The 15,516-nt window shown below is 37.8% G+C and overlaps 3 protein-coding genes across 3 annotated transcripts; 1 reads left to right on the top strand and 2 right to left on the bottom strand.

Moving 5' to 3' along the window:
• Positions 1-809: 809 nt before the first annotated feature.
• On the bottom strand, positions 810-5,387 carry dnase2b (deoxyribonuclease II beta). The gene is made up of 6 exons (XM_044361457.1): positions 5,213-5,387; positions 4,881-5,055; positions 4,340-4,418; positions 3,622-3,783; positions 2,537-2,734; positions 810-1,843 (listed from the first exon to the last, which is right to left on the bottom strand). Exons 1-6 carry the CDS (start codon positions 5,320-5,322, stop codon positions 1,509-1,511), a joined length of 1,059 nt encoding a protein of 352 aa, XP_044217392.1. The 5' UTR covers positions 5,323-5,387; the 3' UTR covers positions 810-1,508.
• Positions 5,388-6,839: 1,452 nt separating this feature from the next.
• On the top strand, positions 6,840-12,382 carry uox (urate oxidase). Its single transcript, XM_044361081.1, has 8 exons — positions 6,840-6,965; positions 7,763-7,975; positions 9,189-9,305; positions 10,297-10,375; positions 10,753-10,939; positions 11,103-11,226; positions 11,515-11,598; positions 11,684-12,382. Exons 1-8 carry the CDS (start codon positions 6,945-6,947, stop codon positions 11,756-11,758), a joined length of 900 nt encoding a protein of 299 aa, XP_044217016.1. The 5' UTR covers positions 6,840-6,944; the 3' UTR covers positions 11,759-12,382.
• Positions 12,369-15,424, bottom strand: samd13 (sterile alpha motif domain containing 13). Its single transcript, XM_044361082.1, has 5 exons — positions 15,200-15,424; positions 14,683-14,809; positions 13,662-13,704; positions 13,448-13,559; positions 12,369-13,358 (listed from the first exon to the last, which is right to left on the bottom strand). Exons 2-5 carry the CDS (start codon positions 14,708-14,710, stop codon positions 13,215-13,217), a joined length of 327 nt encoding a protein of 108 aa, XP_044217017.1. The 5' UTR covers positions 14,711-14,809; positions 15,200-15,424; the 3' UTR covers positions 12,369-13,214.
• Positions 15,425-15,516: the final 92 nt, after the last annotated feature.

Below are 15,516 nucleotides of genomic sequence, written 5' to 3'. Positions count from 1 at the left end.
GACCTCCAGGACTGAGATGTGGTGGCAGCACAGCCAGTGGGAGAGCTGCTTCACAGGCCCAAGAGTGTCAAAAGCTGAGAAAAGAAATGTCTGTACTACTATTAATACACACATAACACATAACATACACACACGCACACACATAAAATTTCTTGAAATACGATGATTTGTATTGGAAACATGAAAGAATCTTAACCCTGTGGCAGAATCTTTGGTTTGTTTTAGGAAAACGAGAATTAGGAGGCAATAATCGGTTAAATGCAGAGAGCAGTACAACTACAGAGGAAATACTGAACTTCCTCCATCAGTCCAACCACTGGGTGACACTGTTTACACAAAACAGTGAGGACTTCAGTTATAAACTCAGAGCATCTTCCCCCAGACAAAATAATTGTCCAGACATGCCAATGGTACATGAAGTTACAGTATCCACCCTCATAAAATACAGTAAAAAACTTCAGTGGATGCTGATAGAGTACATGCACTATTATTTATTCAGGGATGTTTCACTGCGGGGTGTGCTTAGTTTTGTAGAAAGACTCTAATCACACTCCCTTATACAGCAGTACAACCACTGTCTACACTTTCTCCACCCAGATTTACCCTTTTCTCTAACCTTCAAACCACCACTGTCCTTGATCTTTTAAAGTCTGAGTATATTCAGAATTTAAAGTATTTAATTTAGACTAAAAAAAACATAAAGAGTAAAGAAATAAAGGTTGTCATACTCAAAGAAACACAAGCAAGTAATGTAATGCAAATTAATGAAGTTGTAAGGTGATGACAACTGAGACACTTGTTTTTTTTATTTATCTTTATTAAATAAACATTTAGCCACAGTATATGGCCTAAGTCACTTTATACTATAAAAATGAAAATCACACACAATATAAAAACATCACACCACTAGTGAAATAAAACCATAGATTATTTTTTTTCTCAGTAGATTATCAAAGGCCTGAACCACAGAGAGGTGAAGAGATTTGTATGGAAAAGGACCATGTCAGCATATCAATACCAGCTGGACCACAGAAACACAAGTTTATGCATTAACCTATTCATTCAAAACTTATATTCTTAATATATTTTACATATGTTAAATATTGCCAAACTCAACAAGGTATTAAACTTTACAGTGATTCTACTGTTTTCAGGAGGGAAAATTACCTGATAAAACAAAAATTCATATAATTTTGTGTGTTAAGATACATAGATGAACACACACAGATTTCCAGCTGAAGTGTAAATGGAAGTGGAATAAAATTTACATGATCGATCCCATAGTTTGCTACAAGAATATACTTAGCTAAGATCCAACAAGCTAATAAAGACGTTAAATGTAGCTTTAGTTTCTAAAACTGATGTCTAATCTGATGCTTGTGGTCTGATGGTTGCATTCCAGCTGCTTTTAAACCTTAAACCTTCCACATTTTGTTCCCTAAATTTGAAAACAGATTTGACCTATTGAAGACTGATCCATTCTCAATCATGCTGTCTTTGTCTTTTGTTCAACAACTTATGTACAAGTCCACCGCCTGTCTGAAGGCCTTGTAAATCAAAGGGTTGAAAGAGCACACCAGCCCCCCGCCACGCCACATTTGGGCCTTCTCCCTGTTCAGGTCCCCCAAGCAGGTCACCTGGTCCTCATAAACCCGCGACACACACCACTTGGAGTGGTCGTGGCGAGACAAGAACTTGACTGATCCAGGAAGCTGAATCCTCTTGATGTTCATGGTATGTCTGGGCAGGGAGCAGTTGGACGGCAGCTCGTGGTTTTGTGTCTGCCAGGTCTCTACCAGCAGGTCGGTATCCAGGGCCTGAGCCACCCAGCCCGTGTAGATATCTGAATGAATGCCAATCAGGGGTTAGTTCAGTTGCACTTTGATGAAAAATGTTATAAAAACAGTGGGGTGAGGAAAGCTAAAATGGGTTATTAATATGCATAAGAACTTTTAAATAATATTCTAATATTTTCATAAAAATACTGGTTGTCTTGAAATGTGTTTTTAAAAATGCACATTCAAATAATAAGTTCTTACAGCGGTAATTGTGCTGTATGTACGCTGATTTTGGTGATCAATGTTTTAAATGAACTTTCTCTGTGATGTTTTACAGCACAAATATAACATTCATCACATTGGTTTGGAGAAGACTTTTGAAAGCCTGGGGTGGGGTGTGTGTTCAAGAACCTCACTGTTCTGTGATGATAGTGTGTTTGCACCTGATAATGAGTGTCTGTGACAGTTGGAAAAAAAACAAGATGGTATAGGAAGAATTGTTTTGCAAAGTTCTGAAATTGTGTAAAAAGTTCACAGCTGTAGTTTTGCGGTCAAATTTTCTGAGAAATAAGTGTTCAAGTGCCAACAATGGTTGTGTAACTTCATTTTCCCAAAAAGCCAAAAAAGTGCTTTAGTTGCATTACACACACACACACACACACACACACACACATATATGGCTAAAATAATAAATAAATATATAATAAAATAAATGTCTAAAAAAAAAAAAAAGAAAAAGAACACAAGGAATACTTTACCATCCACAAAATGTTCAGATTTGACAAAACTGACAAACTTGTCCCCTTGGACGGAGAAGAGCTGCTCCACTCCCTTATCTGAGGCCAGCGGAGGTTTGGAGCCTTCACATAACTGTGCCAACTGTGGCAGGTCGGCCAAGAATGCAGCAGGAGTTGAGCAGTTATAGAAACGCGGGTAAATGTATGCCATCTGCTTTGCTGGAGAGGGAGGAATGTGCGTCACAAAGAAGAGAGAAATAAGATAAACTGTATGTTAGAAAATATAAGTCCGTGCACCACAGGCTGCTATAAAGTTTGACAGTGTTCCTACAATATTTACATTTTATCTGGTAGGATTGGACCAATACTGTTTTGCTGATATATATCAGGCTAATATTGTCTATATATATAGCTGAGTATTTTTATTCAATGCTATAGTTATGTTCCTCTGTAAGAACACAGCTACATTAATAATATTTTGTATCCAAGATTTTCCTTTATAATTGCAAAGTTGTGATGGGCCAAGTTAAGAGAACCCTCTGTTTCATTAAGGACATCTATTTAATCAATTTCTCATCTATTTTGCCGTGTGTTTGACAGTAAGAAAAATGTACTCCTAAAATGTGTAAGTGGTCCTTTAAAGAGCAGCTAGTCATTGAAATATTTCATTAGCTGGTAAAACTCGAAGATATTGAATATTGTCACAAAATAATGACTTTAAGCAGTCTTTTTTCAAAACCAATGCCATGAGCCTTCAAAACTTTATATTAGTCAAATCTTGCTAAAATGATTAGGGTTTGACTAATATAAAGTTTTGAAGACATAAAATATAAATTATTCTTCAACAGCACTGCAGACAGTGTAACTGTGATTAACACTGCTTTGCAATATTTAAACTATTTTCCATTTTTCCAAAGCTGATTATATAAGAGTGACATCTCAAAACATCATTGAACAAATATGATGGAGGTTTGTGTACATTTGGAATCTTGTATATGTGTACACAAGGCACTGATGTCCTCAGTGTGTAAATGTTTTTTTGTTTTCAGCAAATAGAAAATTTTGTAAGCTGTAGGTTTGCTGTTGTTTCACGAACGTTCACTCACCTATGTGGAGGAACTGATCATACTGGTAGGTCACACACAGAGCAGTCTGGCCATTGACTTTGCCAGAGGAGGGGTAACGGTAGCCTTTCTCAGGGAATGAGGGGAAATGGGGAATGCTGTGCGATAGCCAGAAACCTTGAGAGCGGTCAAAGAGCAGTACCCCTGCAGGATACGCACAATCAATTATAAAAGTAAAATAAATGTGTACACACATGCAAACCGGCACGCATGCTTGCAAACACTTTCATCAAAGACACATCAGGGCAGTTGGTGATCCAGAGTCAATAGCACTTATCAGACAGATGCTCTTTGCCCGTTACCTCCCCCTGACACCATATTGACCCCCCTAAACCATATTGATTGGTTCTTTTTTGCAACATCATAGCATTACAAAGCTTAAACATGAACCTGGAAATACATTGTCATTTAATGTCATACGCATAGTTCATAGTTCCCTGAATGCACCATAATGCAAGAAGAGGCACTACTTTTACAGTAATACCATCAGGTGCCCTCTGTTTATGAGAAGTATGACATTTGGAGGACCAGATCTCCAGGTTTTCAGATACTGACTGTACTGTATATTATGTGGTAAAGTACATGTTGTAATACGTGAAGTTTAAAGTGTTATCAACCTTTTCATGCAGCCATGATCAATATTCATCATTCTGAAAAAAGTAAATCTTGAAAAAAGCAAAGATGAGTTTTTCGTCTGTACCTTTAGTGTGTCCATATCCTTGGAGGTAATCCAGGATCGGTGGGGCATCATTGTAGAGTGCGTAGACTGAGCTGTTAGACTGAGGGAAATACTTGTTTTATACACATAGTATATGGAGAAGTACACTTCTTGGGATGCAAATTACTTTGTAACATTTCAGTCATTTTGGACATACAATCATTATTCATTCCTAAAGACATTTAACTAATTTCCTTCTTTCTTCTCAGGATGTCTTTGCTCCTATAACTTCCCTGACCCTACACAGAGATTTATCTTCTCACACAGAAAGAAATCTGCAATTACATGCCCTATAAAGTAAATGGCATGAGGAAGGACTGTGTTATTTTCTGGCTGTGGAAGCTCATTTATCGCTAACTTCAGTTCAGCTGCTACAATAGTTCCCTATAGGAAACAAAAGAGTGTCTACGCATGACATTGGCACCAGAGTTGAAGTGCGATAAAAGCCTCATGGGGTCTCTTTCACTCCTTGCACCAGAATCAGTGTATGAAACCCACTTGAGGAACAAGGACATAATCTCACCTTGTAGGCCTCTCCCATGTAAAGCTGGTTCAGTGTGTTCGCTATGGCTCCTTCACTGTCGTTAACCATGAATTTACTCATCTGCCAGCTCCCTACTGAGGAGTCCAGGTACATGTAGTCCACTCCACTACCGACCTCGCCAATCTTATACCTGGGCAGCTTGTAGATGATAAACCTGCAGCAGAGAGAGAGAGAGAGAGAGAATAATATACTTTTCCTTTGGTATTTAAGGAAGAGGACATCTTCGGAAAAGACAAAACACAGGAAACATTTCAAACACCATGAATAAAACTCAGTATGTCATTAAAACGTCATCTGTCATATCAACTCACCAATCAACAGGCTCACCAGCTTCATTTTTACAGGAAATGTCAGTACTAAACACTGTACCACACAAAAACATGACAACAATCTGTACACATAAACTGATGTACGCGTCCATCGTGAACGACTCCTGCAGCTGAACTGAACACTGTAGTGAAAGAAAAGGGAATTTGAAATCTTTTTGCATGCTTCATGATTGAGTAACTATGAAAGTGAATACAGCACAGCTGCCTGTGGATGCAAAACAGGAAGTCATAAGACGAAGTCACATGACAGGGGAATCCTGAAGGGAACATGAGAGTTTATAGGGGCGATATTAAATTAAAGTTTTGGTTGCTTTCACAGGCTCCCGTAGTGTGTAAATACCTTGAGTTTTTAGTATATACTGTACCTTTACTAACCCAGTTTTTGTCTTTTCAGCACTGTTCCTCAGTTTCACATTACAACCACAGTCATCTTTTATTAGCAATGAGAGCGCTGAACCGGAAAAAATCTGTTACAAAAAACAAACAGGTGTGAAACGAAATACTTTCAATTTTGTATTCTATTTTTAACTGTCAGTGATACTGATTGAGGTTGATGGATTAAATGAGAGTTAATCCAGTTAGTTCATCATTTTTCAAGCCTTTACCTGCTAGAAAAGACCTGCAGGCCATCTGAACCAATAATCCATTCAGTAAAATTTAGTAATATTTATATCTGCAGGCTTGGTGGCTTATTAGGTGCATGGCTGGATTAACATCTTGTGGGGCCCTGGGGAAAAAGTTTGTTGTTGGGTCCCAACTGACCCCGACTATACATCATAGTACTCTAGAGCAGAAATGATTAGATGATCAATCAATTACCCAACTGACAGAAAACTATGTTGATCATTTTTTAATGCAGAATTCCCCAAAACTCACTGGTACTAGCTTCTCAAATGTGAATATTTGCTAGTTTTCCCAGTTTCTCATGATGGTAAACTCAACATCTTGGTCAAACAAAACAAGTAATTTGAATATGTTAACTTGGGCTTCAGGGAAAAATTATGGTTATTTTTCTACTATTTTTTGACATTTTATACACTTAATACTCAATTGTTGATAAGAATTGAAGAAAATCACCTATTGATAATGCAAATAATTATAATGTAGCCTTACATTACTCCTCCGATGAAATAATACTACCTTATCCTCAGTTTTGTGTGTGCAATTTGATAGGCACAACTTTACAACAAATGAACCTAATATAAACAAAAACAATTAATCTTAAAACTAGATTTCAACCTCTTTTGAGTCTTTCTTCAAGACCAGGATATTACAATTTTGGAGAATTTAGACATGCACACTTTTATACAGTTCAGAGTGTTCATGGATGTGCAGCTTGTCTCAGCTTTTCAATGTCAAAATATAACCTGGACGACTGCACAAGTGCTGGAACAATGAGAAAAGAGAGTTCAGTGATAAAACAACAGGCAGGTACAACACAACAAAAAGATCTGCATTAGAAAATGTACTTTGGTTTGTCTCTCTGTAAATATACATGTGCACATAATAAAGCAAGACGAAAGTGTATATTTGTGTGAGCAATGTACAGGTAAAACAGGTTCAGCCTCATCTAATATAACTTCCAATAGCCTGAGTGCAAAGCGAGGCACGCCCTCTCTACAAAAGCCTCATCAATCGGCGGAGAAAACCTTTTGCTGGAGACGGGACAGGGACTGAGGAGGACACACAGCAGGGAAAAGGAAAGGAAGACACTATGGCAATGGCTTCAAATCAGGTAACAATTCAACATGTTGTACATAACATTATCATTATCATTTTCTGAAACACAGAAAAAGACTATTTTTTTAACTATCAAAGGGTACTTTAAAAGATTCAGCACAAAGTTTATCTCATTTTGGGGTCAATGACCACAGGGCCAAACCATGTTAGAACTCTAAACCACTGTCAAACACTAATGTTACAAACTGATGTCAAAATATTAAGATTTATTGTCATATTTCTTATTCCTCTCACAGCGGATATCAGATTATAATGTATATAAATTATAAAAAATATAAATTTCAAAGCATAGTAATTGAAATATATTTTTGTTTTATTTCACAATGTCATATTACTATCTTGAGGCATGTTTTATTAATATATTAAAGGGATGAATTAATGTTATGGAAAATAATCATGCTCAAACAACCAATCGGGACAACAGTGCCATATTAAATGAGAGGATGTTGGCAGACTGATCCAAAAATCAGCATCCTTTAATAGTTTATCATATAAAAATCATATTTCAATCAAAATATGCCTTCAACAGATAAATCTGAACAACGAAAAGGGATGTACAAATATCCCAGAGCTCATACTCAGGTGACACAGTCTATAAACTGCACAATAATAGAACTTTATAGGGAAAAAACAGAGAAATGTAGCACATTAAACAGTATATGTTAAAAAAAAGTCAATATACAGTTAAAAATGACACAAACATATGCACACATGGCATAAAAAACACCAGGTAACATAATGGTTCACCTGTTCATGTGTGACATGACACTGACTTTGCTCATGTGTGTGCAGAATGTGGAGTTTGTGCGAACAGGCTACGGCAAGAACATAGTGAAGGTGCTTTTCATCAGGAGACAGGGGACCCACCATGACATCATTGAGCTGACGGCTGACGTGGAGCTCACACTCAATTCACGCAAGGATTATCTAACCGGAGACAACTCAGACATCATCCCCACCGACACCATCAAGAACACCGTCCACGCCCTGGCCAAGCTCAAGGGGGTAAGTCACCAGCCTCTATTGACGGACATAAAGAACATGTTAATATAATGTAGCTTGTGACTTCAGTGACCTCATCACAACATTTCCATTTTTACAAAGACAACGATTTCTAGCCATAGAAAGTAATGGAAGGCAGTTAGGATCAGAGAGGTAACTAAGGTAACTACCCACAGAGTTTTAAAGACTGTGCAGCATAATTCTCTGTCACCATTATGTTGAATATTTATAAAAAGCAACAGTATAATAAACTGTATGTAATGCTAATGACCTAAAAATATTGTCACATTGATGTGACATCAAAAGCCTAAACCTGTGACTGTGGATTTCCACTTCAAGTTAAGCTTATTTGTAAAGCCCAATATCACATTCAACACCTCAAAGGTTTCTGAGGCCCTGAGAAACATTACCCAACCAAGCCCAAGCTCTCTAGGAAGATGGAAAAAAATGGGTTGTGTTAATTAGCACCATCCATGTATTGGATACATTATGACAATCAATTTAAAATCAGCATACTATAGATACAAAGTCGGTGTAGGGAGGCAAAGACTGGAGTATAGGTTGTCATCAGAAACCATGATGCAGTGTTTAAAACAACCTGGCATTTAAGTGTCATTGTCCACCATACTGGACAATGCAATGAAAGTGAAATTAAGCGACGCTGGGGACGTAATTAATATGTTTGTTGACAGGCAGGTCACCTGTAAATGTTAAGCCCAGGATTGTCCTTCTTGTAAAACCTGATAAATTAATTAAAATATCATCAAGGAGTGACTTTTGTTTCTCAGGACCTAAGATCGGCTAATTGGCTTATCTACAAGAGGAAAGTTCTCTGTAGTAGGAGCAGCGGGATAAAACTTTAAGGATCATTAGCAATCATTAGGATTCCAAATCTTAATCTATTTTGAGGTGGCTTCAGTTAAATTAAATTTGGAATAAAGGAAGTACAGATATATTACACTTCACACTTGAAAAAATAATACAATTTAAGTAAAGGGTAACTTGACTGTATAAAGGTTATTGATTTAACCCACATTACAGTCACAACTAACCTCCTGACTATCCATAGCTCAAAACACACTGATCTGTCCAGTTAGGACTTTACTCAGCACTTTTATTATACCACGCTTGTCTTATTATGACAACTGTTACTCAATCATAACTGAAACTTTTTTGAGAGTTTTATTAAAAGATTTTTATCGTTGTTTGTGGCCAGGTGAAGACCATTGAGCAGTTTTCCCTGGATATCTGTCATCATTTCCTGACCTCTTTCAAGCATGTGCTGCGGGCCAAGGTTTACATGGAGGAGGCTCCATGGAGAAAGTTGGAGAAGGTAAAAATACAGAGTTTATTGATCAGTCAGTTGGCATTTTTGATGGGAGACATTTTTACTTGTCATAACAGGAAAAGCGCAGGTTGAACTAATGACGTTAACAAGGGGTGAACGTCCAGGACATTAGTGTCATCAGTTGCACATGTGCTTTTCCTGCTATGACATCTCAAAACATCAGATCTGATCTTATTTCATTATCAGTAATCTGTCATTGATTCAAACTAATAAAGCAGCTCCATAATTAAAGAACATTTTAAAGAGTAACTTAACAACTGCTGAAAGTCTCGTTTTTTCAGGCCTCCAGTGGTTTAACCTCTCACCTTGTTGTAGTGATGTACTGGTGTAATCCAGGATCACTGATGGGTGTGGTTAATAGTGCAAAAAAAGCACACACATCCGTGATTCTGGTTCTGCTTTTCAGCCTGGTGTTAAGCTACTCTTTAAAGGAATAGTTTGTCATATTGGGGAAATATGTTTATTTATATATATGTGTTTATATATATTTTATATATGTTTATATATATCTATTTGCCTTCTTGTGGAGAGTTACATGAGAAGATCGATGCCACTCTTAACACAGCATGGCTTAACATACAGACTGGAAACACTCAGCAAGAAAGCTAAAACAAGCAAACAAACACAAAAAACCCCCAAAGTGTAAAAACAGCAACTCATTGTTTCACGTGAGCGTTATGTGGTGGACTATTTCTGACTAGTTACTTCCTGTAGTCTCCATTGGTTGCCTGGTAACTGTTCCCAGCCTTCATATCGACAGACCATGCATAGCATGAGAGTGGTATCAGTCTTGTCATCTAGCACTCAGCAAGAAAGCGAATAAATGTATTTCCCAAAATGTTTAACTACTGTATTTCTTTAACTTGTTCAAATATGTGAAATATCCATTCAATTTTATATCACTTTACCCAGTTTGTCATTGATGAATGTGAGTGTATAATAGGCTAAGATGCATACTTTTTTCTCTCTCTCTCAGAACGGGGTAGAACATGCTCATGCATTTATCTACAGCCCAGAAGCCTATCGCTTCTGTGATGCTGAACAGAATCTTGGCGGTAAATACAATCTCACACACACACTTAAACACATACAGGCAGTATTTAGATTGAATGTACTGTATTTGAAAATGTATTGCCATAAATCTCCTATGACCGAGAAGAAAGGAGATCAAAACTCAACATCTCATCTTCCTTCTAAAGACACAATGTTTGTACTTGAAGCAGGTGTTGTTTTAAAAAATGAGCAGGGTACATACCTGATCAAGGCTGAGGTCTGCTTTCATCCTGCTGCTGTCAATGAAGGAGCTTCTGGGGCTCCTTTAGGCTATATCTTAGGGGTTCTGGTGTCATGTGTGTGTCTTCTCTGTGCTACTGAGCAATCTGTCAAAATATATTGTGATGTTTCTGATTATTTGACTCTGTACCCCTCACAGGAATCCCAGTACTTCACAGCGGGGTGAAGAACATGAAGGTGTTGAAAACTACTCAGTCTGGTTTTTCGGGTTTCCACCGAGATCGCTTCACTACGCTGCAAGACACCTCAGACAGGTGTTTCTGCACCTCTGTCTATTCTAGGTGGCGCTACAACAAGGTTCAGGATGTCAACTTTGATGCTGCATGGTAATTTATCAGTTAATGATTTGTTAAAGGAAAACACTGCATTCATTGGACATCTTCGTTATAGGTGTCCAAAAAATAAAGGGTTCTGGACACAAAATAGAAGACTGAAACTGAAATAACCTGCTTTCTACATCTAATGATCACTGCATCACTGTACTTACAGGAAATGTGTTAAGGAGACAATTATTGAGAAGTTTGCTGGCCCCTACGATCGTGGAGAGTACTCACCCTCTGTGCAGAAGACCCTTTATGAGACACAAGTTCTGGTCCTGGATAGAATTCCTGAGGTAGGCCCACATCATTTGCAGAGATGCTGTTTAGCAGAGTTGAAATCTGTCATTGTGATACATATGCTATACATAAAAACTCCAATTTACTCTTCAAAAAATAATAAAGGCATAAATGTGTGTAGAATCAGTCTTGTCATCTACATTTTTCTCTACATTCCTACTTGTGAACACACATTTACACAAAAACAAAGACCTTCAATAAAACTCTAAGAGGCTAAATTCTTGGCCATATGTACAACGGGCTCATCCAGAAAACTCATGGTGTTGAGTACACTTGTCTTTCAGGTGGATGAAATTGAGATTGTCATGCCCAACCAGCATTACTTCACCATAGACATGACAAAAATGGGCATCCATAACAGAGATGAGGTAAGTTGTTATTACAACCAATCTTTCAAGGTGTTTAACTGTAAAATTATTTGGTTACTGACGTGTATTTTTTTCCCCCTCACAGGTTCTTCTTCCCCTTGATAACCCCTCAGGAAACATCACAGGGACGGTGCGCAGGAAACAGCGAGCCAGGCTGTGAAGGAATCTACACAAATCCAGGAAAAGCTGCTAATGTGATCTAAATATCAACCTGAATAAGCTATTTAATAGAGAATCAAATCTGATATCATGTGGATCTAATCAAGTTCTGAATACAAGAATAGCTTTTAAATATTTTTGTCAGAAATTTGTAAAACTAACTTAAACTTTCCCAAACATGATTTAAAGGACCAGTGTGTAGGATTAAGTGGCATCTAGCATAGAGGTTACAAACTGCAACAAACTGAATAACCCGGCCTCTCCCACCCCTCCCATTCCAAGCGTGTAGGAGAACCTATGATGGCTGCAAAACTCGCGAAAAATGCAAAAGGCCCTCTCTAGAGCCAGTGTTTGGTTTGTCCGTTTTGGGCTACTGTAGAAACATGGCGGGCTCCGTGAAAGAGGACCCACTCCCTATGTAGATATAAAGGGCTCATTATAAAGTAACAAAAACACTAATTACAACATACTTATGAATATTATACTCCATTTCTGCCAAGTCTGCTCAGGTAGATGCCACAAAATTCTACACACTGCACCTTAAATCTTCTGAGCATTTGAAAATTCAACTAAATAAAATTCCCCACCATCAATAAATTCATACACTAATATTGTTCTTTGGTGAGAAAAGAGCACCATTTATTGCAAATCTTTGATTCAGATATTCAAACTCCAGTGTTATGTTGCACATATACATTGGTCATACACACTTCAATACAGTTGTCTTTGTGACAATGCTGAAAGCACCACATGTAGGAACATAATAAGAATATATATACACATAAATATTTCCATATCAAGAGCCTCGAGCCTGGATAATGTAGGTGTGCAGGAACAGAAAGGCTTTCAGACGGCTCCTTGTGTATGGGAAAACAAAATGCTTCATTGTTACATGCTAAGGACGACTCAAGGACTCAGCTGCACAGTTTAGAGCATAAAAACAGATTTTAGGGTAAAATAGGATGCATCAGAAAAACTTTCTGCATGTATCAAAGTGTTCAGGTACGACAGGTCAAACACAGTTTTCAACTATATATATAATCTTATATACAAATACTTTTTTTTAAAACCAACATAGGTTAATTCACTTTGCACACACACACACACACACGCACAAACATGTACATGTACATACACACACGCACACACACAAAAATCATACCTGCAGGATTTCATCCTTAAATTTTCTTGTTTTAAATAAAACACACACAAAAAAATAAAATACACATCTCAAGCCGCAGAAATAAGAATGGCTGAAAGGGTAAACAGCTGAGTGGACCCCGTGTGCAACCCATTTTCTGGGGTCCACGCTTATAAACTTATAAAACATACAGCATTCAAATAGATCCTGTTAAGGTGCCACTGTGGCCAGAGGAGTCTTTGTGAATCGGCAGCTAACCTGGAGTCGCCTGACACGATGATTGTCACTGAGGTGGGTGTTGAGACGGTCTGCGGTGCTACGAGGCGTTGCTCTTCAGGTGTTGAGTTTGCAGCGGCTTCACATGATACTCATAGATCTTCAGTGCAGGGCCCAGCTTTATCGACAGCCCCGTCAGGACATCGTTGCGCGTCATCAGGAGCAGGGACTTCCCATCGATTTCCTGTCAGGCGGAGAGAGAATTTTTTTGATAGACATCCTAGTTTGTTGTCATCACGTGACAGGAATTTTGAGCAGGAAGAGCACTCCGACCTGATCCTGGAAAGCCGTGGCTTGCTCCTCGAACCCTGTTGCTTTGAAGTAATTGACGACGTCGGCGACCCCCCAGTTGGCAGGGTCCGGCAGCTGACCGTTCTCCACTGGGCTGTGGGGTCACATTGAATGGACTCATCATAATGTGCATGCACACTAAATTGCAAAAGCTGTTTTTCACTAAACAATGTCTTATACTAATTTGAGATAATACCTTTTGGTGTCAACAGAGCCATTTGCTTTGTCTTCCATGCCAGCTGTAAACAAAACAAGGAAGATAAATTATTACAACAATAACCAACATCAAAACAGACAATACATGTAGTAATTTGAAGCCAATGTTTGAAACATTCCCCACAAAAACTCTGTTGAATAGCTTCAAAAACAATTTCCACAGTTCTTACAACATGACATATATTTTATATTCTTTGACATGATGTTCTTACTTCAAGGTTTCTTACAAGCCTTTTCTGGAGCTGTTAATAGGTGGACAACTGAGCAAACTCCATTTGTTGATTAAGACTTCTCCAGTAAAAGCTAGTGAGTGGACCTTGATTTAAGATTATTTTGTCAAACTACTACTTTTCTTTCATATCAGTGCAAATTGACTATCTTTGAGTTTTGGACTATTGGTCAGACAAAACAAGACATTTGGAGACTTCATCTTGGGCTCTGGGAAACGGTGACAAGCATATGCCACTTTATTTTCTGATCATTTTTATTTTCTGACATTTTATTGACAAAACAATGAATATTCATACAAAACATTTTTCCACATGTTTTTTGTGAACATGAAATAAACTGAATGTGCTATTCCTTTTTCTGGCAGTTTGACTAACATCAATATTCAACATACAATTTTTAATAACCAATATAAGTTTTTGATGATTTGAGCAACACATTAACCTGGCATTCAGGCTTACATAATTGTCATCTTTAAAACGTCTGGATCTTTTTAATCACAATTATTTACATTAATTTAGATCTTAGAGGATATGCGGGTTTAAACACTGTTCGGCCACAAATTCATAACACAAGTTCCTGATGTAGATACAAAAGGGTCAAAGCAGGTAAAGAAGCAAACAAAAAACTGTCAGCCAACTTTACTCGGTTTAAGGGCAGTGAGCATGTAGTTCCTGTGAAACAGAAACCACAGTTTGACTGCTTGTGAGTAAGGAAGCTTGCGGTTGACGTTTAAGCACTCATTTAACCATCAGTGGCAAATTGTGACTTACAATCTGTAACGCTGCAGTTAATTTTCATCAGATGTTTTCTCTCGGAGAGCTCAGTGGGTTGGCAGTTCAAACACCATCATTGTTTCTCTTTCAGTCTGGCATCCACCGGATGTTTCTACCGGAATAACTGTAATATAACACGACTGTTAAAACAGTGAAAAAAAAAGGATTACCCGTAAAACAAACGGAAACACAACAGAAAAACAGCAAAACAAAGCTGCTGATGTCTCAGTAACTGACAACGGGAAGCGCTGCAGTGTGTGAAAATGACGACCAGCCAAAAACTCACGCTGTTAGCTGAATTAAAAATAGCAGAATAACGATACATAAAACACGAAAATGCCTTAATTGCCACGTACACAGACAAAGTTCACCAGCGAAATTCAGTGCAGATAAAATTAGAAATATCGTTACGCTACATTAAGATGGCTATTATTTAATCGTTATCTCGTCGTATTTCGTATTTAGCTAACAGGGATAGTTAGCTGGGTTTGCTAATACAAAATTTAACAGTTACCTTATTTTAGATGATTCCTGCTTCACAACAACAGTTCGTCTAAACTAGCTATATATGTACTTTAGATAGTAAAAAACTTTTCTAATCGCTGAGATATTTTACAAGGGACTAATGGGAGAAATTCACTTGATAAAATCAAGATTTAGACAAGTAAAGCCAACTAGCTTCTCTTCATCGGTTTAGCTTCTTCGCCCACATGACAGCAGAGATTCATGGGAAATGAAGTTCTTGGCTGTTCAAACGCCAGCGTTTGTAGTTCTTCTATTTTTAACTATCTGCTTCAGTACATGACTAACATGTCTACACCATGGTCTACA

This window comes from Thunnus albacares, chromosome 9 (genome assembly GCF_914725855.1).
Source record: "Thunnus albacares chromosome 9, fThuAlb1.1, whole genome shotgun sequence".
Lineage (NCBI taxonomy): Eukaryota > Metazoa > Chordata > Actinopteri > Scombriformes > Scombridae > Thunnus > Thunnus albacares.
The sequence above is the reverse complement of the archived record's forward strand: the minus strand, read 5'-3'. Positions and strand labels throughout refer to the sequence as shown.

Coding starts and splice junctions, on each gene's coding strand:
- uox (XM_044361081.1), top strand. CDS start 6,945: ATGGCAATGGCTTCAAATCAG. Junction 10,376..10,752: donor TGCTGAACAGAATCTTGGCG/GTAAATACAATC, acceptor TACCCCTCACAG/GAATCCCAGTACTTCACAGC. Junction 11,599..11,683: donor GCATCCATAACAGAGATGAG/GTAAGTTGTTAT, acceptor TCCCCCTCACAG/GTTCTTCTTCCCCTTGATAA.
- dnase2b (XM_044361457.1), bottom strand. CDS start 5,322: ATGGACGCGTACATCAGTTTATGTGTACAGATTGTTGTCATGTTTTTG. Junction 4,419..4,880: donor ACATGGGAGAGGCCTACAAG/GTGAGATTATGT, acceptor TATTTCCCTCAG/TCTAACAGCTCAGTCTACGC. Junction 1,844..2,536: donor ATCTGAACATTTTGTGGATG/GTAAAGTATTCC, acceptor GCATTCATTCAG/ATATCTACACGGGCTGGGTG.
- samd13 (XM_044361082.1), bottom strand. CDS start 14,710: ATGAAAATTAACTGCAGCGTTACAGATT. Junction 13,705..14,682: donor TAACTGCAGCGTTACAGATT/GTAAGTCACAAT, acceptor TTTTGTTTACAG/CTGGCATGGAAGACAAAGCA. Junction 13,560..13,661: donor GGCTCTGTTGACACCAAAAG/GTATTATCTCAA, acceptor GTGACCCCACAG/CCCAGTGGAGAACGGTCAGC.